Here is a 25,562-nt window from a genome sequence, read left to right on the forward strand (position 1 = left end):
CTGTTTGATTCCCCTCCAGGCCTTGTTTGCTGAGGCCGGCTCCCCAGTCTCTCTGAACACGTGCCATCTGCCCTTTGTAGTTTCCAGGAGTCAAGCTCATCCCTGAAATGTCAGCACAAATGAGTCGCTGAGCAGCAGGACTCAGAGTGTCTTGCTAGTTCTAAAGCTGTGATACACATACATATCTTCTCATGGGGGGTAAAGCTCAGGGAAAAGTGAGTGTCCGTGGGATAGTTTGGTTCCACTGGACTTTTTCTTTTTTAACATGAGAGGGGTTTTTCAAAGATGGGGAGGCTACTGAATAATCATTGAGCTCAGGTTTTAAAATTGGCAAATTAGGAGTTCCCATTGTGGCATAGTGGAAACGAAACAAACTAGGAACCATGAGGTTGCAGGTTTGATCCCTGGCCTCGCTCAGTGGTTAAGGATCCAGCATTGCCGTGTGTGGTGCAGGTGGCAGACGCAGCTTGGATCTGGCATTGCTGTGGCTCTGGGTACAGCTCCGATTAGACCCCTGGCCTGGGAACCTCCATATGCCGCGGGTGCAGCCTAAAAGTACAAAAAGGCCAGGAAAAAAAAAATTGGCAAATTACGTAGGAATATATTTAAATGGCTCAATTCTGGGCTCCCAAGTTCCAAGGCACAGGGATGGGCAGAAGGGAAGAGAGTGGCTTCACCTGCTGTGGGAAAGAGCCCAGGGTGACTTCCCACCACCTCATTCCAGAATCTGACCTCTGATCTTTTTTTTTTTTTTTCTTTTTAGGGCCGCATCCATGGCATATGGAGGTTCCCAGGCTAAGGGTCGAATAGGATCTGTAGCCCCCAGCATACACCACAGCTCACAGCAATGCTGGATCCTTAATCCACTGAGCAATGCCAGTGATGGAACCTGCGTCCTCATGGATACTGGTCAGTTTCGTTTCCACTGAGCCATGATGAGAACTCCTTTTTTTTTTTTTTTTTTTTCCAGTCCTCTAATCTCAAAGCCGGGAGAGGCCTAAGGAAAAGCTTTCCCAGAGGAAATCGGTAGGAAAGCCCAGGACACCCTTGGTTTTGTGCTCGGGATTTCGCTCCTCTCCTCCCACGTGTTCCACACAAAGAACTGCCGGCTGCAACTCTGTGATGGTGGCCTTTCTAATAACTGACCCTAAACACAATGGGTTACAATTCAGCCACTCCCAGTAGAGTCAGCCCTGGTAGACCCATGAAATTTGCCAGAAAAATCGATACCAAGCTGACAGACCAAAAGTGAGTCACGCCAGCGCTTCTCTTAGGAAATGGTTGGATGGATGTCTGACAGCACCTCAGTTCTTTTCATAGTAGGTCTGAAAATAGCTCAGAGGACTTTCAATGTCTGGAGGTGTAGGCGGGGAAAAAAAAAGTTTTGTAACCTCCCTCCCTGTTCACCTCAATTCGATCATAGTCCCCCGGTCTGCCTGCCTCACACCCCACTGCTGCATGTCAAGGACAACTCTGTGCTTGACAGACCCACCAGCCACTTTGGGAGACTATTAGTCTAGGACTCAGCACTGGCCATTGTTCAGATGAGGAGCTTGTCATCCAACACTCAAGCCCTTCATGCTGTCTACTTCTGTGTCCCTTGTTAAAAATCTCTATGTCCCTATTGCCTGCCCCTGTTTACTCCACTGATAGGCAAATCCTTCCTAAATGGGCCCTTTTCTCTGCCTTAGAGCTGTAATGGGCCCATGCAGATTTTTCATTACTTCAGCTATGACCCTTTATATCTGCAGTGCTTCTTTTGAGCATCAGCACCAGCAGTAGCCAAAGAAGTCATCAGTAGGTCTAAGATACAGGAAGGGGAAAGACGAGCCTGGTAGGGGACTTGCAGAAAAGAATGGGTTGGAGGGGGAGAACCTGGCCATGAGTCTGTGCATTGTCACCTCAATTAACAAAACATGAGTTAACAAAGATGAAGGGAGATGGGAACCTTTAGCATGGATACAAGGAAACCGATGTGTGAGAGCCTGTGAAGAAAGCATTGAGAAAAGCTGCTGTCCTACTGGATGTGGAATGACCGAGAGACAGTGAAAGGACTGAGACCATGAGCTGGTGTTTCTCCTGGGGGTGGGGGAATGGGGGAGGCGTGCCTGAAAACCATTTGCATGAAATCACCTGGAAGCCTTTTAAGAGTATGAATTCCTGGGGCCCATGCCCAAGAGACTGATTTTGTAGATGGAGTGATGCCCAGGAATCTACAGCATTAAAGTCTCCCCAGATGATTCCAGTGCACAATAAAGTGGCTATAAAGTCTACGCTGCTGAAGGCCTGGGAGCAATACTCTCTACAGGTATTTCCCTCACATCTAATATGGAGCTTGGCAATTAGTTAGCTGCCAAGAAATAATTGCTATGGGGAGTGAAGAGCTACATCACTGGAGAGGATTCACACATGACTGAAATCTCCATCTGAGTGGCTGAGAGCACCATGGTTCCGCTTGAAGAAGTGAGGGAGAAGGCAGGGGGAAGAGCAAGCTTGGGTGAATATATGGAGTTAGACACAGTGACTTCCACATGCATGCCTGGGGTGCGTGGGGTCAGGCAAGTTGACACATGGGTCGTCTGCATACTAGTTGAGGCTCCAGCTCACAAGACAAAAGTTTGGGGGATGTGCATGATAAAGAGGATCAGAAAGGAGGATGAAGACCCCATGGGCATACTGACAGGGAGAGGCAGAGCCTCGAGAATCAGCCATGTGCAGGGTTCAAAAAACGCGGGGATGGGGGGGGAGGGCTACGAACTGAGAGGTTGGTCCATGAATCTGGGGGAGCTGAGGAGGGACTGCTGGCTTAGTCATTAGAAAAACACCCGGTGATCTTCAAGAGCGCCGTTTGAAAAGACAGGAACAGAAGCTGAGCACAGAGATAAAATAAGGAAGCTAAGGAAGCGGGTGAAGGGGAAAGCCGAGGTCCCCAGCAGAGCTCACCCACCAGGGATTTCTCAGCAGGAGGGAGAGAAACAGGCTGACAGCTATAATGAGCCAGCAGAGAAAGGCAAGGCCTTGGACCTCGTCATCCCCATGGCTGCCTCTTGGATTCCAGTCTTCTGCAGGGAACTTTTCTGTTTCTCTCTGTACACTTCCCGGGTAATCTCACGCCTGGCCTCGGCTTCCTTCTCTCAGCTGAGGAGTCCCCTCCCAGGCTTCCCTCTGCCCTGGGTACACCTCCATCTGCACACCCGCAGGCACTCCAGCAACACAAATCAACCTCGGGGATGGATCCAAGCACTTCCTGCCTCTCTTGGTGGCACCATCATCTACCCACCCACCCACAGGTCACCCCAGCCCTCTATCTCTCTTCCTCACATCCAGTTATTGACAGGGTCCTCTGGGGTTGAACTCCTTGGCAACCCGCTATGCTGCTTCCTATCCAGCTCACTCCCTTGGCAGCTGGTCTGCACTATGGCAGTGACCTCAAGTAGGTCTCCTGACCCCTCAGGACTTGCCTCCAAGTTGCTGCCAGAGTCCCATTCTGACAACATTAATCTGGTCAGGGTGTCCCTTCCCTTTGATAAAAGAAGGACACCCAAGTTTTTTTTTTTTTGTCTTTTTACCTTAGCTAAGGCCGCAACATCCGGCATATGGAGGTTCCCAGGCTAGGGGTCTAATGGGAGCTGTAGCTGCTGGCCTACACCAGAGCCACAGCAACGCCAGATCAGAGCCACATCTGCGACCTACACCACAGCTCACGGCAACACCAGATCCTTAGCCTGCTGAGCAAGGCCAGGGATTGAACCTGCAACTCATGGTTCCTAGTCAGATTCGTTAACCACTGAGCCACAATGGGAACTCACCAAGCTCTTTTGATGGTTTATCTGTGGGCTGCTTTTGCAGCATGATTCCTCCTTTTTAGGGCTGTGCCTGCGGCATAGGAAGGTTCCCAGGCTGGGGATCAAATCAGAGCTTCAGCTGCCAGCCTATACCACAGCCATGGGATCCAAGCTGCATCTGTGACCTATATCACAGCTCAGAGCAATGCCAAATCCCCAACCCACTGAGTGAGGTGAGGGATGGACCCTGTGTCCTCATGGATACCAGTCCGGGTTTGTAACTGCTGAGCTACAAACAGGAACTCCATTTATATTTTATGGCCCCACCGGTGGCATATAAAAGTTCCCAGGGCAGGGGTTGAACCTGAGCTGCAGCTGTGCTCACACCAGATCCTTTAACCCATTGCACCAAGCCAGGGATGAATTTGGGCATCAAATCCATGCCTCTGCAGCAACCTGAGCTGCTGCAGTTGGATTCTTAACCCACTGTGCCACAGCAGGAATTCCAAGACCACGTTTCATTTCAGCCACATTGACCCACATGGGTCTCACACATGCTGGCCCAAGGGGCCTTCTCGTCTTGGCTGGTACAGGTCCCTGTGCATGGAGTTTCTTCCCTTTCCCTTCCCTCCGTCTCTCTGTTCCTCCACTACCACCTCTCTGTGGCCAACATCTGGTTCTTTTTCAGTTTGCAACCTGGAAGACCCATCTTCAAGAGGAACTATTTGCCCCTCCTCTCCTTGTGTCCTCACTGCCCTTGCCATCCAAAAGGCTTACGGTAGTTTCCATCATTTTAGTGTCTACCAGACTGAGCCCCTTAGTGGGGAAGGGCGGAGAGCTACCAGGGGGTGAGGGGGGAGGAATTGACTCCAGCAACATTTACCTCCCACGAGGCCACAGGTGGGGTAAGAGGGTGTTATACTGACTGGACATAAAATTAATTCAATGGAAGGCCCGAAATAATTGCATTAAACATAGCCTCTCCCAGTCTTCCTGTCTGCTCTTTCTGGTCACTCTTCCCTGCCTTTTCTTATATTCACTTCTGTCCCCTCTTTTATTTTTCCTGGCCTATTTCTATCCCCTTTTCCTTCTGCAGAAACTCGCACCAGCTCCCGGGCACACCTGCCCTCTTTTCTCCCCCTCTTGTACTTCCATTCCCTTGGCCATGTCTTTGAGACCCTATGCTTCTGAAAGCATCAGCTTGTCCCCTGCACACAAAGCTGTATTTGCTTTGGAGAATTTTACCAGGAGGATGGTGATATTGACAAATGAGGTCACAGAAGGAGCAACGTGCTGCAGGTTTTCAGATCTACAGTATCAACTGAATCTAACATCCAGATAAGGTCCTTGGGTTAGAAGCGCTGGTTAAAAGTTCTCCTAAAAATAAGAGAAGAATCACATGCGCCCAGTTTTTAAGTTCTTCCCTCAAGAGAAGGTGTTTGTTTTTCCTTTTAAGATGCAAGGGATCCTGGCCCCCAAACCTCCCGGAACACCCGTGTGTACCCCTGCACACGGAGAAGAGGAGCTCTGTCCTGCTTCGTGTGGTGAGAATGCAGGGGTTGTGGTAGCCAAGGTGCCTTCTCTGTGCTGCCTTTCAGTCCCCATCCTCAGCTGCCGAGAGACAGGGACCAGGCTGACACAGGTCACCACACCGAAGGTTATACAACAGAGAACACCTGCAGATGCCATCACCCCTCAGCGAGAACTAAGTGTGGGATGCAGGCAACCTGCCTGCCCTTGTCTATTTAGGGGCCCAGGGACCTCATGGAAAAGAGATGGGGGATCTACCAGGCTTCACAGAGGGAGCAAACATAACTGGGCAGAGAGGTCATCCTGGAGCCAAATGCAATCAATGGGATTTTCCTCTCTAATGACTTTTAATAGGAATTTGGATTAGGTGTCAATAGCTTAAAGCCCAAGAGAGACACACAGTGATTATTTTAAAACTCTATTTTCCTGACATAGACACCAGCCCAAGCATTTCTCTGGTATCGTGTCCCTGAAACTGTCATCTGTTATGGCTGCCTTTTGAGGAGAGAAATGAAAGCAAATAGAAGGTTGTTGATGACCATGCCCTCTGCTCTGCTTAAAAATAAATTAAGGCTATTGGGTTCTTCTTGCTGCTAGAATGAGGGCGCATGCAGACATTCTGTTTTCACATCCAGATAAAGAAGTGGGCAGGGCTTTAAGGATGATCTAATCCTTCTCATTTGGGAGCAGAGGGATGTGAGGCTCAGAGAGGCCAAGTGACACACAGAGATCACAGAGTTGAAGGCAAAACCGGGAGCAGAACCCAGTTAGCTCTGTCAACTTCTACAGATTCAGTGTGGCCATTGAAGTGGCTCATATCTGGGTTGCTACCAGGTTAAGTGGGTGCGAAGGGTCAGTTCCCCCATCAGGAGTCACACCAAACCAGCCAGAACACTCAGGATACCCAGGACCCACCTGACTGTCAGGGAAACACCATAGCTGCAGGAAGAATGGCAGAGGGGTGGGGTGGGTTGGACCAACAGGGTCATCATCAGTGTGGGAGGGGCAAACCCTCTGTTTCACGAGGGCTCTAAGAATTCATGACTGTCCCTTCTACGGAGCAGGCTGGTGGCTTCAGATCCTGGCAAAAAGGGGGCCCCAGCTCTTTGTGCCTGCAAAGAATAATTAATAAGGAATCCTCAAAAAGCCCAGCCTTTCTCGAAATCCAACTCCCAGTGTTGAACACCCTTGGGGTGTTGGCCACCCCACATATAACTGAATGCCTTAAGGGAGTGTAAATAATTTTTTTTTCCTGTTTAATCCACATACTCATCGAGGCTGGAATCCCGAGTGTGTAAGGGTTATTCCCCATTGCCAAGTCGAGGCACGGAGACTCAAGTGCCGCCATCACGCATAATGGTTCCGCGGGGCAGCATCAATGCCCGCACAGTAGCGTGTTAATGAGTGTTAAAACCGACAGCGCAAATACAGCATTCTCAATTTTTTAAATTACAACTCTGTAACAAGTCATGCTGTTAAAACATACAAGAAATACCAGTTAAGCCTTCAAGTAGATCACACACAGCCTGTACAGATCATTGCTATCCCAAAGTGCAGAACAGATCATTTTCCTTGAAATGAGGCAAGAATTAGCAGGTAGTTCCATTATTTGAATACTAAGATAAGTAGAAATAACAAATCCAAGTATTAAATACCAATTACTACCTTAGGAGTTACAAATCAGCTCGGCATTATAACATGCCCTCCTCAGCAGCAAACCCAGGAAATGTGGGGGTTTGACAGAAAACACAAACCTATAACCAATATGCATCTACACAGTAAAGACACAGTGTCACTTCCCAGCCAGTACTTTCAAAATGCTCATCACATATATTAAAGAAAAAAAACAAAAAAAAACAAAAAACAAACCTGGCCCATATATTTGTCCCAAGGGCATTAAAAAAACAACCTTCAAATGTCGGAAATGAAGTGGCTCTCAGGCGCACAGCTGGTGATTTGAAGCTTTGACTGTGTCCCCCCGCAAAAGGAGGTTTATGGGTCAGTCTGACAGCCTGGTAGCCAAAGATGTCAGCTCATGATTACATTCCTAACTCCAGAAACAAAGCAGAAAATTCACCTAATCCCACCTTACCCCCCAATTAGTTTCAGGGACCAGAAAAAAACTGCTACATAAGATGTTATCTAAGCAGGTCAATCACAGCCCAGCTGAGAGCACTTGTGAACTGCATACTTTGGTGGGAGGAGAAGAATTTTGTTTGTTTTTGTTTTTTAGGACCTCACCTGTGGCATATGGAAGTTCTCAGGCTAGGTGCCGGCCTACACCACAGCCACAGAAACTCGGGATCCAAGCTACATCTGCAACCTACACTGCAACTAAGGGCAACGCCAGATCCTTAACCCACTGAAAGAGGCCGAGGATTAGACCCACGTCCTCACAGACACTATGTCGGGTTCTTAACCCACTGAGCCACAATGGGATCTCCAGAGAGGAATGTTCTCTCTCCCCAGGTCATAGATCCATCTCCATCCTCTGTGGGAATTAACTCCTGTATTCAAGCCAGCTGGGTTGTTCTCTCTCTCTCTTACCTGAAATCACTGATTGGAGTGCTATTAGAGCATTCTCATGCTCAGGAATTACTTAAGTTCTAGAATGAGCAAAATAATATTTGATACGAGTCTATATATGTACAAGAGATATTAAAAAGACAGTCTCTAAAGCACTTTGGGATTCCCCCAATGAAAGGCACCAGATAAATGCAAGTCATCACCAAAATTAAAAGTTTTCCAGCTTTCACATTTGCAAAGACTAATCACTAGGGGTATCTCTGTTTTGGTGGTAAAACCTGCCTGTTTAAAAAAAAAAAAAAAGAAACACTCATGAGAGTGACTGAGTTATCCTGTCTCCTTCCTTGTTTCCACTTTCACAAGCTTTATGGTCAGTGACCATGGATACCACACTCAGCGACCTACTACTGTCAGCCTTGGCAAACTAAACAGTCCTCACGAGTTTGTACCATCACCTGCCTCAGTGCAACTGGAGATGATTTCATAAAATTCTCTGCCTTCCAGTGCTGGAAACATCAGCCAAAGCCAAGTGTTATGTGTGAAAATTCTGATAAATAACCCTGCCCTTCTGATTTAGTGGCTGGTTGCCTCTAAGTCATTTCACCTTTCCTGATGCTTCTGAGAAACAGATGTAGATGGTAGACCATCAGACACTAGGAGGTGGCTGCCTCCCTGCCCCCCATGAGGCTCCAGTCTGATGGAAGGATTTGAACTGGGGACCCAAAGGCATTAAGTAGTGAATTCTTCCAACAAATGCCTTGCTCTGTAGTAACCATGGCAACTGCAAGTACACAAAGCCTCCGATGAGATCCTCACCACACCCCCAAGAGGTAAGTACTACCGTCAACCAAGACACAAAATTGACCTTTTCAAGGAAGGACCAAGCCATGGATAAAAAGTCTGCTTACTCCACGTGTAGACCCCTGGATTCTGCAGCCTTTCCAAAAACTGAACAACAATGGACACCACCTGGAAAACCATTCGACTACCTGGAATATAATAAAGAACTATCTTACAAAGAGGCCCAGGTGAACCCTTTAAAATGCTATATGCGGGTTAACTAAGAAGAGAAGGGAAAGCATTTTGGAAAAGGAAAGAGTTTTCAACCCTCACCGTAAGTTTAGACGTTTAAAGGTCTTTTAAATAGCATTAAGCTTTTCAAGAAGTTTACAATTATTTGATATTTTTATTAAGTAACAATGCTTTTTTGCATTACAACTCTTTCCTTTCTCTTGGCTTCTACCAACCCTCCCCCAACAAAAGGCAACTGAAGTGGAAATGAGAACCATAATTTCCATCCTGGATAAACCATGTGTCTATATTTTGAGTACACACTTCCACACCACCAGGTTTCCAAGTCACACCAGGAACTCTGGGGCAATTAGAGCATTGTATGTAACATACAGTATCCTAGAAGCAACATTACCTAAGTATATCCTGCTTGGGAAAAAAAAAGGTCTCTCATTTTAGAAGCTTTCAGAGCAGGCAACAAAAGTTTCTAAGCTACTGCCCTTGCTATCCACACAACAACGTTTGCCTCAGAAAGACAATACAACAGTAAACCTCTTTTTAGTTGATAAAGACAACACAACCTTATTTCTAAACATCTTAAAAAAGAAACATTTCAAAAACATGCTAAGGTCTAAGACAGAGCAGAGTTTGGCCAAATGACCTAGACCAGGAACCTCAGCCAGAAATAAATGTCTCTATGACCAGCTAGGAAAGAAGGAGGCCCTGACTTTGAAGGGTCTTCAAGCATTCTGCAATTTGGCCTACATTTAGCTAAAGCCCAGTCCTAATGCATCTGTTGTTGGGGAAAAATTTCAATCTTCACTACACGTTTAACAAAGTAACATTCTCTAGAGAGCAACATCTATGAGAGGAACAACAGTGTACATTGTTCTAAAGGTGAGCAGGGTACCCATGCAAGCCACAGAGCTACAGGTCATTTATAAAAACAACACACAGACTTGCATCAGTCATGTGTACTTAATGTCACATCCTCTTTGTTTTGGTATTAAAACTAAATGAAAGCAATGGATAAAGAACTGAGATTTTGTTTTCACACAACTGTGAGCAAAACCTCACCATATCCTTGTTTCCACTGGACAGATTTGTGGGGGGGGGAGGGTTGTACAAAAGTCACATGACAACCTCAGAAACAGAAGCACAAACAACTCAGAGACAGTACTGGGCCACGAGCACTAGAATAGAGAACACAATGGACAGAGAAATTGGCATTCTAGGTGGTACTCATCCGGCAGAAAGGTGAACATTTCATGTCCACGATGTAAAGACCAGTGAGTGTCATTTCATTGAAAGGTGCAAAGGCATGGTGTCAGACACACCACCCTCTAAAAATGATCCTAAATACTGTAAAAGCAACCTGGGGTGCATCTCCCATGCATCTCTCCCCTTTGGGGCTGGGTATACTCCTTACGCCATAACCCTAAGGTGCCTGGACTGTGCCCAAGGCGCAAGGCTCAGCAACATGGGTCTGAGGATGTCAAGCCCTCCCAGCTAATGTAGAGAATCATTTAAACTTAGTTCACTTGGCGAGCTCCTGCTCATGTTCGTCAGGCTCGCCATGAGGGATTTAACTTTATGGGCATAGTAGTCCCTTAAATTGACAGAAGGGACCTCCTTCATTCCATCTCCAAAGTCACAGCTGCGCATGGCACTCTCAAGTTGCTTTTGGCGTCGATAAAAGTGGGAGAACTTATTGAAGATCAAGGTGATGGGCAGTACCACCACTAGGATACCTGCCAGGATGCAGGCAGAGGCGGTGAGCTTCCCTGCTGTGGTCCCTGGGACCACATCCCCGTACCCCACAGTGGTCATACTAACGGTGGCCCACCACCAGCAGGCGGGGATGGTGGCCAGGCCCTCATTCTCCTCCTTTTCAATGGTGTAAGCCACTACAGAGAAGATGGAAATCCCCACAGAGAGGTACAGCAAAAGCAGCCCTACTTCTTTGTAGCTGTATTTCAGGGTGGCCCCCAAGGAGCGAAGGCCAGTGGAATGCCTGGCCAGCTTTAAGATGCGGAAAATCCGCATCAGCCTCAGGACCTGGGCCACCCTGCCCAAGTTGGCCAAGGTAGGTGTGCTCTCCACGACCAGGTTCACCACCAGAGTGATGTAAAAGGGAACGATAGACATAAGGTCAATAAGGTTTAGGGCGTTCTTGAAAAACTTGAGGAAGTCAGGGGCCACAGCAAACCTGGCCACCAGCTCAAATGTGAACCAGGCGATGCCAAAATGCTCCACGATTTCGAACCTGGGGTCCTCGCCAGGGGTGCCCTGGCTGTCTGGGATTTGGAAGTCTGGCAGGCTATTGAGGCACATGGTGATGATAGACCCCAGCACCACCAGGATCGACAGGACGCTGAAGACCCTACTCAGGACCGAGTAACCAGGGTTGTCCAGCGCTAGCCACAGCTGCCTGCGGAAGTTGCCCAAGGGCTGCCCATCGAACTTGGAGGCATCGTTGTAGAAGGCCAGGATCTCATCAAAGGAGGATGTGGTGCTCTCCTGGTCGCTCTGCTCGTCCCACTTCTCCTGCTCGGGCTCTACTTTGCGGCCATGGTAGCTGTAGCTGCAGCAGGAGTCGATGAAGAACTCGTTGATGCCCCAGTACTCAATCTCCTGGCTGAAAGAAAAGACGCACAGCTCCGCCATGACGTGAAGTTTGCCGGTGTGGTAGAAATGCAGCACGTATGGGAAGAGCTCGGGGTTGCGGTCAAAGTAGAACTCACGCTGGACATCGTCATAGTCATCGCAGAGCTCCAGAATGGCCTCGCGCGAGTGGCAGAGCAGCAGGCGGCCCAGGCGCGTCTCCGGGAAGCGCAGCAGCGTGTGGGAGCGCAGCCGCCTCTTGAAGCCGCCTACGTTGATGCGAATCTCCCCATCCTCGACGTTGGCCTCCGACACGTCCCACAGGCTCTGGCCGGTCATGCTGGAAACGCCCAAACGCCCGCGCCGCGCGAGGGCGCTACACCTGGAAGTCGAGGGAACCGTGTCTGGTGAGCGCGAGGTTCTCAGGGATCTGGCACCCCTTTCTTTCTCCCCACCTGTCTCGGAAGCAGCTCCCAGTCCTCTCCAGCAGGTCTTTGGATGCTGAAGGACACTGGGATGCGGAGGGGTGGGGGTACGGTTCTATGGGTTTTGGCCCCCTCCCAAGGAAAGGCTTGGGGTGGGGGTAGGTTTCCACTAGCAGGGCCGCGCCTCCACCCCCACGCTGGGGGTTCTGAGGATCGCTTTACGCTGGCGGGGGTCGAGCCCCAGCAACTCTGAGTGCCTAGCGAGCAGCGCGCTGACCTTGCCCGTGGGCGGGCGGAGGAGACGCCCCCGCCCGCTCGCCGCAGACAGGCGGGACCGGAGCTGGGATGCGCACGGGCAGGGTTGGGCCGAGATGGGGGGCGCGTAGCTTCGGGAGGGGGGCGGGGAAATTCATCGTTCCAGTCAGTAGACCCAGGCGGGGGGAAGGGGCCAGCCTAGCGTCCCCTGCGTCCAGCCCCGCGACTGGAGCCCCCTCGCCCCTAGCCCCGGGCTTCCCCGCCCGCCTGTCGCCGTGCCCTGGGGCCGCGTGCGCCGCGCCTTACCCAGAGGAGCTACCCGGGCTCGCCCTGCGCGTTCTGAAAGCGCTTACCTGCGAGCATGGGGACCCGCGGCCAAGGCCGGCGGGAAACTTCCCCGACCTGCCGGCGAGCATAGCTGCTGCGGCCGCTGCCGGCTGACTGTGCGTGTGCGCGCGGGTGCGAGTGTGTGTGAACCCGGCGGGCGGGCGGGCGGGGTCCGCCGAGCGTCTTCTGTCTCCGGCCGGAGATGCCGCCACCGCCCGCAGTTGCCGGAGACTCACAGGTGGCTGCGTGGCCCCAATGCTCGCAGAGGCCCCTTCCCCTCCGCCTCTAGATCCGCGCGCCCCTTAGCACCGAAGACAACAGCGCGCGCCACAGCCCGCGGGAGCTGGAGCGGGAGCTGAGCCGGTGCGCCTCGGCGCGGGCCCTGAGCTGGGGCGCGGCGCGGTGGTGCTGAACGGACAGCTCCAGCAACGCTCGCGGCGGCCGCCCGGGCTTCTCTGCTCCCCTCCCGCGCGTCACGGCGACCCTTTTGAACCCTCGGCTCGACGCAGGGCCAACACCTTTCTCAACCCCTCACCTATCCGCTGGTGACAGCTGTTACTGCCATGCTCTCTCCTCCTAGGGCGCAGGCAGGGGGCTGCCTACGGCGACCTTTCCCCACTGTGGGGGAGGGGTGCGGGAACCGAGCCGGGGAAAGAGGGGCGGCTTGCGTCTTGGGGGGAAGGGCAGGACGGGAGGAACCCCAGGTTTCCCCTTTTAGGGACCTGCTAAAAAGTTTCTTGAAGCTGCGGGGGAGGGGGCTGGTGGGGAAGGTAGTTGGAAGGGAGAAGAGGGGTCAGGGAAACCAGAGGTCGAGCTCAGCTTAGTTTGCTGGGGGCAGGAGCACAGGCCCTACCGGTGTCGGAGGGAGTTACCGAGTTCTGTTTGGGAGCTCTGTGTGGGCACGGTGTCTGTACAGGCCGGTGTGGTGTGCCAGCTTTGGAGGACTGCAGGTAGCTGTGTGTGTGTGTGGTCTCAGGAAAATAGGATTTTTCAGTGTGCAGCGTTTATAAAAATAAGACTTCTAGAGGGATGGGGCCCTGAATACAGTGTGTCAGAACAGGGGAACCTGAGGCATGTCAGTATGGAGTGTGTACACAGTGGCAGACTACCAGCTGTGTGCATAGTGCACATATACAGTGTAGTATTCAGTGGGACTGTGACAGAGTCAGTGTGTGTAGTGAAATGGGAACTGTGTGCATGCAGACAAAGCGGGGACTGTGGGGTGTGGGTCCAGCAAATATGTGCTCAGTACCTGTGTCCCCATTTTCCGGGAGACTTGTGACCCAGATTTGAGCTCTTGGTCTCTTAGGATTGTTCCTTAAAGCACTGCTGGCTGGGCTGGTGCTGAGAAATGGAACCACGGTCCCTGGGGAGTCTCCTCCCCTTGATCTCTTACAGTGCTTCCCATTTGCAAAGACTGGAGCATCACGTGAGCTTAGCAGGGAGCTAGTGGGCTATAGGTCTCGGTCAGAAGTCCTGGGAAAGCGCCAGTGTCTCTGCACTCGCAGTGTCTCAGCCACAGCGGGTAGGATATCATTTATGACACCCTGGCAATGCCATCCCAGTTAGACAGGTGCCCTGCAGAGTGGGAGGACTTTGGGGCTTCTTGGAGGGCCTAAGGACAACCCCTGAGCTGGCTTCATGTGGGGTTTCCTGGAACCACACCTGGCTTCATGCAGAGGAGACCCGTCCCTGTGCCAGCCACCTGCCTCTGAGTAGGTAGGGGTATGTGGGCAAGTGTGCTGCCTGCTGAGAGGGCTCCACACCCATGCTCCTCAGGCCTCTGCAAGCACAGGGGATTCCAGGAAGGCAGGCCATGTGGGAGGAAGAATAAGGTGGCAAGGGCCACATTAGCTTCCTTTTTTCTTGTGTCTGATGTTTTTAGAGAGGGAGAGGTATGTGTGTGTGGAGGGGGGAGGACCTGGTATTTGCTAGCTTTGTCTCCATCTCTGTTTCTTTCCAGGTCTGTGTTTGGCGTATGCTACCTTACCCTCTGTCTAGGTCTGCTGGATCATTTGAAGTCTGTGGCTCTCCCCACACCTGTCTGGGTTGCAGTCCGGAGGCCCAAGGTCTCTTTTATCCCAGTGAGAGAATGCTGCTGAGAGTGTGCCAGTCTTTGCTGAGGATGTGTGTGTGTGAGTGCATGCATCATCAGTGTGTTGTCACTCTGTTTCAATCCCTTCCCTCACCTTAGGGGTGGGGTAGGGGGAGCTCCCTGCTGCAGGCGCCTTTGGCAGCAGTGCCTGTGGGGCAGGCTTCAGGGGCCTTGTGGTTCTCACTATCCTTGGCCTCCATCCTCTCATTGTGCTCTGCTTGGCTTCTGGCCACCCCGAAGCTCACAGCCCTGCTTCTGCTTCACCACCACCTGTCTGTGTGGCTTCTTCCGCATGACCACAATTCCCAGCCACTCCCATTGCCTTGACCTCACTCCTGACTCTTCTATTTGAGCTTAATGTGTAAACTACCTTTTCCTGCTGCATTCGGAGGCTGCTTTTCCTCCAGAAACACTGGGTTTGATGACTACGGGGTTTTCCTCTCTCCCCTCCTCCATTTATCTGCCTGCCTCCTCTGTTCCTGTCTTTGTTCTTGCTCCTTCCTTCTTCCTTTGTGGTTGTGGGAGATTTCGCCCATGGAGATAGAGCCCCCACCCCCACCCACCACCTTCTGTTTCTCTCACACCCAGGCAACCTGCCCGCAGACACAAGGGCTGTGCCAGGCCTTTGAAGCCCTCCCTGTCTCCCTCAGCTCGGCCCTTTGTTCTGGCCAGCTGCCCTCCCCCCTTCCTCCTTACCCTTCTCCCTCCCTTCTACCATTTCTCCCTGCCCTGGTCCCCACTGGCAGCTGACTGAGCTGTGCCAGCTATGCTGACCTGCCCCAGCCACTCAGGGGCCATATCTGCCCTTTGTTAGCTTTTTCTGGGGTCAAGGTCAAGCCTGCATGCCTGCATTTCCTTTAATGGGAAAGGGAACTTGGAGCCGCAGGGAGAAGCCCAAGTCTGGGGCACATCAGTTATTTCTTAGAAAGGCTGAGGCAGAAGCTCTGGGGTCTGACAGATGCCTTTGCAGAGGGTTAAGTGTATGTGACAGGCAGAGCCACTGGTTTATTTCCCAGTCACTGCGCTGAAGAGAAATGGACCTGTCTCCCTCCTTCTGTGCCCGGGAAGTGGGCTGTGTTTATGGTTTATTTAGAGGCCTGAGCCCTGATCTTAAAATACAGCTGCCTGCTCCAGGCACAGAGAAGGCCTGCCCCTGGGCTGGCAGGGAGATTCTGAAGGGGCGGAGGGGTGTGGGGGAAGGAACCCTGGGAAAAGGGACAAAGAGACCCCAAGCAGTGGCCCAGATCTCTGCATATGGGCAACTATTATCTCTGCCTCCTCTGCCAACACTGATCTCTTAGTTGAGCCCACACATCTCAGAGTTGGCTTTTTTCTCTGACAGGCCGAGGGGGCTGCACTGGCGGCTTGGCTGAGGGATCCAGGCTCCTGACCTACATTCCCTCTGTGGAGGAGCTGAGCGCTCATCCTCTCCCGGGCATGAGCACAGGGGTGCCCTCACCCCACTGGAGTGAACTGTTCCCCAGCATCCATCCTGCTCCCCACCAGCCACCCTCACCATCACAGCCAGAATGCCTCTTAAAGACAAAATCAAGTCATGCCATTACCTTCTGAAAACCTTCTGGGGGCTTCCCAGTGGGAGCTGAGAATGAAAGGCCTTCCTCCCACAGTTCCAAGATCCCCCGTGATGCACCCGAGTCCAGTTCACAGACCCATTTGTCTCTTCTCTATCAATTATGCTCTGGCCACAGGTCCCTCTGTGGAAGTAGGGCCTTTGCACCTACTGCTCTCTCTGCTTATTATGGCAGCTTCTCAGGGCAGGCTCCTTCTTGTCACTCAGGTCTCAATTTAAAATCTTACCTCCTGGGAGTTCCCGTCGTGGCGCAGTGGTTAACGAATCCGACTAGGAACCATGAGGTTGCGGGTTCAGTCCCTGCCCTTGCTCAGTGGGTTAAGGATCCGGCGTTGCCGTGAGCTGTGGTGTAGGTTGCAGACGCGGCTCGGATCCCACGTTGCTGTGGCTCTGGCGTAAGCCGGTGGCTACAGCTCCGATTCAACCCCTAGCCTGGGAACCTCCATATGCCGCGGGAGTGGCCCAAAAAATAGCAACAACAACAAAAAGACAAAAGACAAAAAAATAAATAAATAAATAAATAAATCTTACCTCCTCAGGGAGGCCTGACTGCCCAACCTAAATTGGATCCCTCAATCAATTTCTACCCTTTCTTTCACATTTATATTAAGTAGTTATTGATGTAAGTATTAAGTAGTTATTAATTGAATATATGATTGAATGATAAGTGAATGAAACTAGTCTTCTGTCTTTCATTATTCTGTGCCAGCCAGAGTCTTGGCCCCGCCTCTTCTTCCTCCCAGTAGAGCAAGAAGGCAGCTGGAGGGGGAAGGGTGGCTGTGCCTGGAACGGTGGCCTGGGCCCTGCAGGCTCCAGGGTGCTCTCCCAGGCAATTGATTAGCCTAATGGATCTCATTCCTGGCTGCACATTGGAAACACTTGTGGAGATTTTAAAATAACCGATGCCTCTGGATGCCTGAGGCTTCAACTCACACCAATTCAATTAGAATCTCTGGTGAAGGGCTTGTGGAATCAGTGTTTCTTGAAGCCCCTTAAGTCAGCACAAAGTGGAGCCTGGAGCCGAGATTGAGAGCCTGAGCACCTTGTCTTTAGGGAGATTGGTACAGAGCTGTGTGCCTGAGAGCAGCCCAAGGATCAGCACGAAGGGCAGGGGCTGTGTCTTAGCTCAGTAAATACCCACCCCCTAGCCTGACTAGGGTCAGTGCTTGCCCAAAACAGGGGCACCAAAAGGGCTGGGGGCCTTTTTCACCCACTCCCTTCAATCCCTGACTCCTGCAGTTCTCCCAGAGATGGTGCCTCTCAAAATCATTACATCGGCTTCCCTCCTTCCTTGGAACAGGCTTCATTCTGAGCTTTTATTATGATGATGGTGGTAATGGGGCCAGGAACAAGGGAGCTAGCAGGCCTGTCCTGGTGGATTTATGGTGGAAAGGGCACAGAGAAGCTGCTGCGGACAGAGGCAGACTGGAAGAGAAGAGGGAAGCAGGTGGGGCCACCTGCGCTGAGGAAGTGGGGCTGAGTCTTGGGAAAAGGGTGTGGGGGACGGGAGGAAAGAGCCCAGTGGAGGAGATTGAGAGAAAAGTTGGAGAACAAAGGGTTCTTAGAAGTTTTTGCTGCATTATGAATGCAATTCCTCTTTAAGTATATTCTCGAGAGGCAACAGTAAATGTTTATATAGCTTTTGCATTGTTTCTGGGTGCCAAACAATTTATTGTGTGATTCCTTGCCTAGGCTGTTTGGCTCTATCCCCAGAGGCCCCTCTCCTCTTCTCCTATAGCTCTTAGGTGCTCCTACTCCTCCTAGGTGCCCCTGGAGGTCAATAAGGGAGAGAACACTGCTTCTGAAGGGCTCCTCTCTGAGCCCCTTACTAAAAGGGGGGGCCAGATGTCCCACAGCCAGCATGCACAGATCCTGCTCCTGAGGGTTTGAGACTTCGAGGTCCCACCTTTTGCACCTTCTGCTCCAGGACCCTTCTCCTGGGGAGGCTCTCCCTAGGAGCCCCACCTTGGTATCCCTCCATTGGGGCCCTTCACTAAATTCCCAGAATATCCTGGGACAAAGCTGGAAAAATTAAGATAAACTTGATTACATTTAGAATTAAGGTCACCACAAGAGAAATCACCAGGAGGATGACGTGGCTCCCAGACTCACTCTTGCCTGCCTCTGGGGTCTGGCTGTCTTTCCCTCTACCCCGGGCCCTCCTCAGAGCCCACAGGGTGGAGTCTGAGCCCCGGAGCCCCAGGAGCTCCCTCTCCATCTGCCTCAGGCCTGTCATTTCTCCTGTCCCTCCTCTCCTGACCCTTTTCTGGGTGACTGACAGCTGAAGCCCCCAGCCCCTCCCCCTGGCCCTACTCTCTGGGCCCAGGGGGATATTCAGAAAGGGACTGTTTACCTTAAGGCACTCACCAGTGTTCAGGGAATGAGGCATCTTAGCAACCATCCACCTTGGCAGGTGGCTGAAGAAGATGAAGATGGTGGAGAAAATGAAGCTGAGAGTGATGATGGGGAGGGTAGCAGTATAGGGAAGCCGCTAGGACCAGAATGCTTGGTCCTAGCCCAGTTCTTCTGGACATGTATCCTTGAGCAAAACATTTACCCGCTCTATGCTTCATGGTCCCCATCCTTAAAAACCTATGCTAGTCTCTAATTCACAAGGCTATTGTGAGAATTACAAGAGGCATCAGAGAGCTACCAAGGCCTGGCACAAGGTAAGTGCTTAATGTTAACCATGACTAGTACCAATTATTGAATATAAAGTGATCAGCCCTGTGCTAAACTCTCTGCTTGCCTCCTGTGCTCACTTGGGTACTATTACTATCCTCATTTTTCTGATGCCCAGGAAGTGAGGTGTTTAGACTCAAACATGTCTCTCTGGCTCCAAAATCTGATCTCTTCATGATCTCAAGTACAGGATTAATTAGGGTAGGTTAATCACTATAACCAACAACCCCTAATCCCAGTGGCTTAACCTGTTAAAGGTATCATTTCTTATTCATATTATAGTCCAATTGGGTGTTTGGTAGCAGTTTTCCACCTGGTGATTCCAGAATCTGGGTTCCTTCCATCTAGAGCTCTATTCATTCTAGGGCCTTGGAATCCTTCCCTGGGACCATCTGCATTAACATGGGAGATGAGGGAAGTGAGCATGGAGGATGGAACAAGGTATTCCCAAGGCCAGGTCTGGAAGGGGCAGACTTCACACCTGCCCACATTCCTTTGGCCAGAAATCAGTGACATGGCCCCGTGTAACTGGGAGAGGAGGAGGAAGTTGCAGGAAGGAGAGAAACTGGGCACCCCACCTTGTTGCTTGTGGATGAATAGAGGCAGGTGGACATCCTGGGCCCATTTCTCCCAAAGTGGGACAGGGGGAGTGCAGGAAAGTCCCCACTCACAGCTTACCATGAAACAGCTGAAAGCATCCCTGGCTGGAAGGACTTCACTCCAGGACACAAGCCCGAGGCATCCTGTTTCTCTGGAAGTCCTGAGCTGGATCCGAGATGATTTCTCAGCATCAGAGAAGACTTTGTTTCCCTTTTCCCAGAAGGACATTTTCAGTGCTGAACTTATCCACACTGCAGGTCTGAAAAAGGGTGTCAGTCCCAGTTCTTGGTTGCCAGCAGCAGAGAATTAGGCAGAAGAAACATGTAATAAAGGATATTAGGTAGGTCACAGACTCTTTGGGCCAGAACCCAGACTTGGAAGCCACAAAGGCTGAAAACCCACTCCCGTCCTCCTCCTTTGACCTCTACTCCAAGTTCCTAGGCTGGGAACTTGGGGAAAATCTCTCAGGGAAAGATTCTCTTTCTGCCCTGTCTTGTTTGGCTTTTTACCACGCCCAACAGTCTGTCCTAGGACACACTGCCAGCTCCCCCAACCTCCCCCAGCTCAGAGGTGCTCACAGCTGCTGCCCACAGGCCCTCACTCTTCTGTGAAAGTGACACCCACCCAATCACCAATCCATCGCCCATTGATGGATCCATCCATCCACCCACTTACCCATCCCTCTCGGGGCTTCTGTTTCCATGGTTACTCCAGGGCCTGAGTCTGCTCTGGGTTTGCTGAAAGATTCTTCGCTCTAGGCTGTTTCCACAACATTTTTACTAGTGGACTCAAACTCTCGATGACTGATGGGGTCCCATCCTTCTAACAGTGCTCCCTACTTGCAGATCACACATGGCTTACATGTCAGTCCATCAAGGCAGTCAGCTTCCTGGATTTAAAATAAAGCAAAAGCTCTGCAGTATTTAAACAGAGAGGCACTCGGAAGTACCGTGTCTGGGAGGGGTGCCACAGGAGACCAAGTGGGAGTTCCCAGAGGTAAGTAGCGCTCCTTTATAATAATAACCAAAGCTAACATTTATTGGTCATTCACTATACACCAGGCATTCTTCCAAGGGTTTCATGCTATAAACTAGGTTAATCTTCGCAATGACCCTGTGGGGTATGAATTACGATTTTTTTGAGGTTAAGTAGGCACAGAAAGCTGGAATAACATGTTCACGGTTACAGAGCCAACCAGAGACAGAGCTGGGATTCAAAGCAAAACGGGCTGATTCTAGAGATTTGTTCTTACACACTTCATTCATGGCCTCTCTACAGCCTTTCTCCCCCACCCCACCCAGTGATTCCGGAAGTCTCCCTGATGCATTTTTTTGAGACAGTAAGGTGGGTTTCTGAACACCTCCCCAGTGCTCAGCTTGGCGCTGTGGGTGACAAACTCCCATCAAGTGACCTACTTGGTGTCAGCTTTTGGTTGCCCAGAGACCTGGGGCAGGGGTGGGGGCACAGCTGTTCTCAAGAGGAGCTCCCTGACCCCATCCACCCTGAACTGGTCTGTCTGTGGGCCCTACAGGTTTCCTCAGGTCATAGCCAAGCAGCAGTTGTCCTCAGAGACCTTCAGGAGGGTGGGAAGAAGCAATCCCATCAGAGAAACCCAGCTGAGGGAAGACACAAGATGTTCCCCACAAGTGACAGAAAACCAATTCACACTCTTCCCCGCAGCCAAAAAATTAAGCTAATTTTTCATCTCTTTGCTTACGTGCGACTCAACTAAACATAGGCCTCTAGGAATGCAAACAATGACTAGATATTCTTAATTTAGGGCAGCTTTAATTAAATCTTGCTAAAATGACGGAGGCTCTGGATATTTTTATCATGGTAGGAAGCTGTGTGATTTGAGACTAAGAGATGAGGGGAACACGATGCTAGAAATGCCTCTTCTCCTGGCCATCTCCCACCCTGGACTGGCCTCCCAGGCCACACCTCATGTCTCCTGAGAAAACCTGCAATCCTCTTGGGATTCTTGTTTCTTTTCCTCTTGTTTTATAACTTGTTTCCTTACGTTGTAGTCATTCTAACTAGCTAGAGTTGGGAAATCCGAATGACTTAGCAAAAATTTAAATTAGAGGATTATTTCTGAGAAAAATTTGGACTTAGAAATTCATAGCATGAATACTAAGAAACCAAAATCAAAAGTTTCAAAGGTAGAGTTTTCTAATACTTTCTGCTCACCATATCCAATTCTCCTCTCCCCCTGGGCATACAGAAGGATGACTTTCCCACCCTCTCCAAATTTGGAGGAGTCATGTGACTTGTTCTGGCCAATATACTGTGTCTAGAGGTGCTTTGTCATATGCGGTCCAGAGCATTTAACTATCCTGCCAGTGTGAGAGGCTCAAGTGTTTTCTTGCCCAGCTGTGGAAGTACATATTGAGATGATGGTGCCACAAGATCAAAGCAGCTTGGATCCCTGAGATACTCCATGGAGCACAGCTGCCCTGGAGTGTCCTGGATTTGAAGCAGACTTTCTATGTTTGTGAGCTACATTTGGGTTGGATTCTATCACTGAGGTTTGAGGGGAGTTGGTTATTTCCTACAAGCAGAGTCTCTCCTATCTTGTTAATACAATGAATGTTGCTTTTCTAATGATTATTGTACAAGAACACCACATTATTTTAATTATTTCCTATTAGATTATTTTGAAATTTCAAAAGTTATCTGTCCTCTGTAGTCTGGAATGAAGTTTACTTTTTCCAGGTCTGAATAAGACTGATAGAAAACATATTTAACTTATTTAGGCAAAACTTATGTGTCAGGAGGAAGGCTTTTAAATTTACCAGAATTCCAGGATAAGGTTAAAAGCAGCTCTTCAAGGAGTTCCCATCATGGCTCAGTGGTGAACGAATCCGACTAGGAACTGTGAGGTTGCAGGTTCGATCCCTGGCCTTGCTCAGTGGGTTAAGGATCTGGCGTTGCTGCGAGCTGTGGTGTAGGTTGCAGACGTAGCTCGGATCCCGAGTTGCTGTGGGCTCTGGAGTAGGCTGGCAGCTACAGCTCCGATTAGACCCCTAGCCTGGGAACATCCAAATGCTGCGGGAGCGGCCCTAGAAAAGATCAAAAGACAAAAAAAAGCAGCTCTTCAATACAAAAGTTGTCAGTATGGGAGTTAGATTTATTTCTTAGTGAATTGTGGGAGTGACCAGGTCCTTTCAGAAGGTGATTGAGTGGTTAGGAAGGAGGTGAGAAGATCTTTGAAGAAGTTTTTCTGTGTAATGTGCTATTAGGTAAGGTGATGTATACCTTTATAGTATACAACCAGTATAATAAATAAATGTATGGTGGCTCAAACATGACAGTTTACTTCTTGTTTACATAAAGTTCAAAATATTTGTTGTACATTGGTAGGCAGCTCACCTATAAACGTGGCGATTCAGGGAATTGGGCTCCTTCTTCAACACATCCTTCCAGTGTCGCAGAGCTGACCGACCTTCAGACTGGAGAAGGGGAAAGAGGGTGGAGATGGATGTGGGATGTTTTTAGAGCCTAGGCCTAGATGTGGTACCCACTGTATCCATTGGCATTTCATTGGTCAGAACCCAGTCACATGACCACCTCTAATTGCAAGGGATGTTGGGAAATATTCTCTAGCTGTGTGGAAGAAGAATCAGATTTGGTGAAGGACTAGTCAGTTTATGTCACAAAAGCTCTCCATGCTTTCCAAGTTGGATTGGAGAATGCTTTTAGAATGTAGCCCCATGCAGAAAGAACCATAAATGGACTCAATTTTGTGCGGGTTAGATTTGAGGGGCCTGAGTGGGATTTTTGCTTAAGGCAGTTTTCTGCTTCTTAGATTAAAATAATAGACACAGACCTGAGCCACAGATTTACCTTCTGGGATTGCCAAAGTGGTGGAACTATAATATAAACAAATGTAGGTGAATGAGGTATAAGCACTATAGCACAGGAAAGGTGGAGAGAAAGGTGGAGACTGCTCCAACATTACAATTAGAATTTTAAAGGAGAACAGGCGGTACCACACAGAGGAGTCAATGAATGCAGGGTCCTGTAAAGTGGTCAAATGGAGGATATCTACAAGAATTTGTAAATTGGACATTAGCATTTAACCTAATCCTCATAGACACCCAACTCTGTTCTAAGAAGTAAGAGACTTTGATACAAGGAGTGAGAAAATGGTAAGCACACTTGGGTTAGTTCAAAGTAGTTGCCCTGCTCTAGCTGGGACCGACAGCCAGAAGCACAGCTGCTACTGTGGGGCTTGCAATCAAGTCAGCTTTGAACTGTTTATACAAGCTGATTGCTACTAGAAACATAAGAAATTCACAGGAAGTTCCACGTAAGGAACCAGAGAAAAGGACTTTGAGTTGTGTTAGTGGCTCTTGGAAGGTTTGGGGCCTGGCAAGCACTGAAGGCAGAACAGAAACCTTGTTAGATGAAGTACTGAACTGCAGAAATTATTTTAGGCTCTCAAGCCACCAGACATTTGATTTGGCTGACCACTGCACTGCCCTAATGGGAATAAAGGGTAAGAGAGAGGGAAGCTAGCATCTATAGATTGAGTTCATAGAAAACTACCACCAGCACAAATGTTCTTCTATGCTGCAGTAGGAGGAGCTGCTCTAGCAAGGCATCCCCGAGGGAGCCATAGAAGCAGGCTTGGATAATGAGAAGCACTTGGATCAATCCTTGGGGGAGAAAGATCAGCAACTTTTAGTAAAGAGTGCCTGAGCAATATGAGATCAGATCTTAAACTTGGAGAAACTTCCTGAATTCCCTTTTTTGCTATGAGGCTAATCATGCCTGAGGAACAAAAAAGGCAATATGGCACCTTCTGGAAGCAAGATGGAATAATGAGATTCAAACTGGGGCAGGGAGGATGATTTGGGGGGCACTGTGTCTCAACTTGAGAAGCAAGATGGATGGGAGAGCAGCTTTCCTGGTCCCATTCAAGACACCTGAGATCCAGCCCAGGACTGAAAACAGTGCCCCTGAATTTGCTCCTGGAGGGGTTATGTTAGTCACATGGGAGGCATTTCTCAGGCCTCAGCATGAGTGACATAGCATCACCCGTAGGCTGCCCTGAACATTGGAGTAAGTGGCACGTGTTTTATTTGTGGCAAGAACTAACATTTAAGTTTGTAACTATGGGGAGATTGTAACTATGGGGAGACTCTGGTGGCAGAAGCTGGGTAGGTGTGCTCAGACAGTAATGAGGCAATAAGTCGGGGTGGGGGCAGACTGCTGAGGCAGCATGCCACCACCTTAAATTCCTTCCTCCAAACTGTATCCACAAGGAGAAGGGAGGAGAATCCAGGCTCAATGAGGGATGGGTTGGGTTTTGGGAGTGGACTTATTATAATAGTCATAGTCAATATTATATCTTGACTGCAACTTTATACTTCTGGAAGAGAGTTGTGCAATTGGTTTTTTGGCTCTGGAAGTTATAGCAAGATGAAGGATTTTACTGCATTGCATTCAAAGGGAGTAGAGCATAGGTTGGTGACTTCTCATAAAAACAGTTAGGATAGTGAAAAACCTTTGTGCCACTTCATCCAGAAATTCCATCCCTAAAGCTCCATTAAATTCTCAAGGATTTAAGAGTTGGAAGTTTGAAAGTTTACTTCTTTTGACCATGAAAAAGCTGAACCAGCCACGAGGACAACTCAAATTTATGTGGGTTACCTTTTTTTTTTTTTTTTTTGGCCATGCCCACATCATGCAGAATTTCCTGGGCTGGAAATTAAACCCAAGCTAAGCAGTGACAATGCTGGATCCTTAACCCACTGAGCCACCAGGGAACTCCTATGTGGGGTTATATTTAAAAGGCACATAAAAATGGATGTGGCTGATTTAAAATTAGCCTTACCAGAGTTCCTGTTGTGGCTCAGCAGTAATGAACCTGACTAGTATCCATGAGGATGAGGGTTTGATCCCTGCCCTTCCTTAGTGAGTTAAGGATCTGGCATTGCCATGAGTTGTGGTGTAGGTTGCAGGCATGGCTCGGTTCCCGTGTTACTGTGGCTATGGCATAGGCTGACAGCTGCAGCTCTGATTGGACTCCTAGCCTGGGAACTTCCATATACTGCAGGTGAGGCCCTAAAAAAAGCAAACAAAAAGCCAACCCCTGCCCCCCAAAAAAGGAAGAAAAAAAATAA

General features: G+C 49.7%; 1 protein-coding gene and 1 long non-coding RNA gene across 12 annotated transcripts in view; one reads left to right on the top strand and one right to left on the bottom strand.

The window, feature by feature from the left end:
- Positions 1-6,672: 6,672 nt before the first annotated feature.
- The window catches only part of KCNS2 (potassium voltage-gated channel modifier subfamily S member 2), a 109,068-nt gene continuing 90,178 nt past the window's right edge, over positions 6,673-25,562 (bottom strand). For 3 of the 9 annotated variants that reach the window (XM_085021070.1, XM_085021064.1, XM_085021066.1), the window contains 3 exons: positions 20,107-20,320; positions 19,510-19,715; positions 6,673-11,838 (listed from right to left, as the gene is read on the bottom strand). In XM_085021070.1, the coding sequence (XP_084877196.1) occupies positions 10,362-11,838; positions 19,510-19,622 (1,590 nt within the window). In that variant the 5' untranslated portion in view covers positions 19,623-19,715; positions 20,107-20,320 and the 3' untranslated portion in view covers positions 6,673-10,361. Of the gene's footprint in view, positions 11,839-12,489; positions 12,582-19,509; positions 19,716-20,106; positions 20,321-22,803; positions 22,884-25,562 lie in introns of those variants that run through there. The other 6 variants (XM_085021063.1, XM_085021069.1, XM_085021071.1 and 3 more) reach the window with 4 other exon arrangements.
- The window catches only part of LOC102163156 (uncharacterized), an 83,389-nt gene continuing 69,652 nt past the window's right edge, over positions 11,826-25,562 (top strand). For 2 of the 3 annotated variants that reach the window (XR_014843002.1, XR_298324.4), the window contains exons 1-2: positions 11,826-11,863; positions 20,277-20,427. This is a non-coding gene — a long non-coding RNA (uncharacterized LOC102163156). The remainder of the gene's footprint in view (positions 11,864-20,276; positions 20,428-25,562) is intronic. The other variant, XR_014843001.1, reaches the window with a different exon arrangement.

This window comes from Sus scrofa, chromosome 4, assembly GCF_054392235.1.
Source record: "Sus scrofa isolate SSC_HxYL_T2T_F1_AM1 chromosome 4, Sscrofa_HxYL_maternal_Yorkshire_Landrace_v2.0, whole genome shotgun sequence".
Classification (NCBI taxonomy): domain Eukaryota; kingdom Metazoa; phylum Chordata; class Mammalia; order Artiodactyla; family Suidae; genus Sus; species Sus scrofa.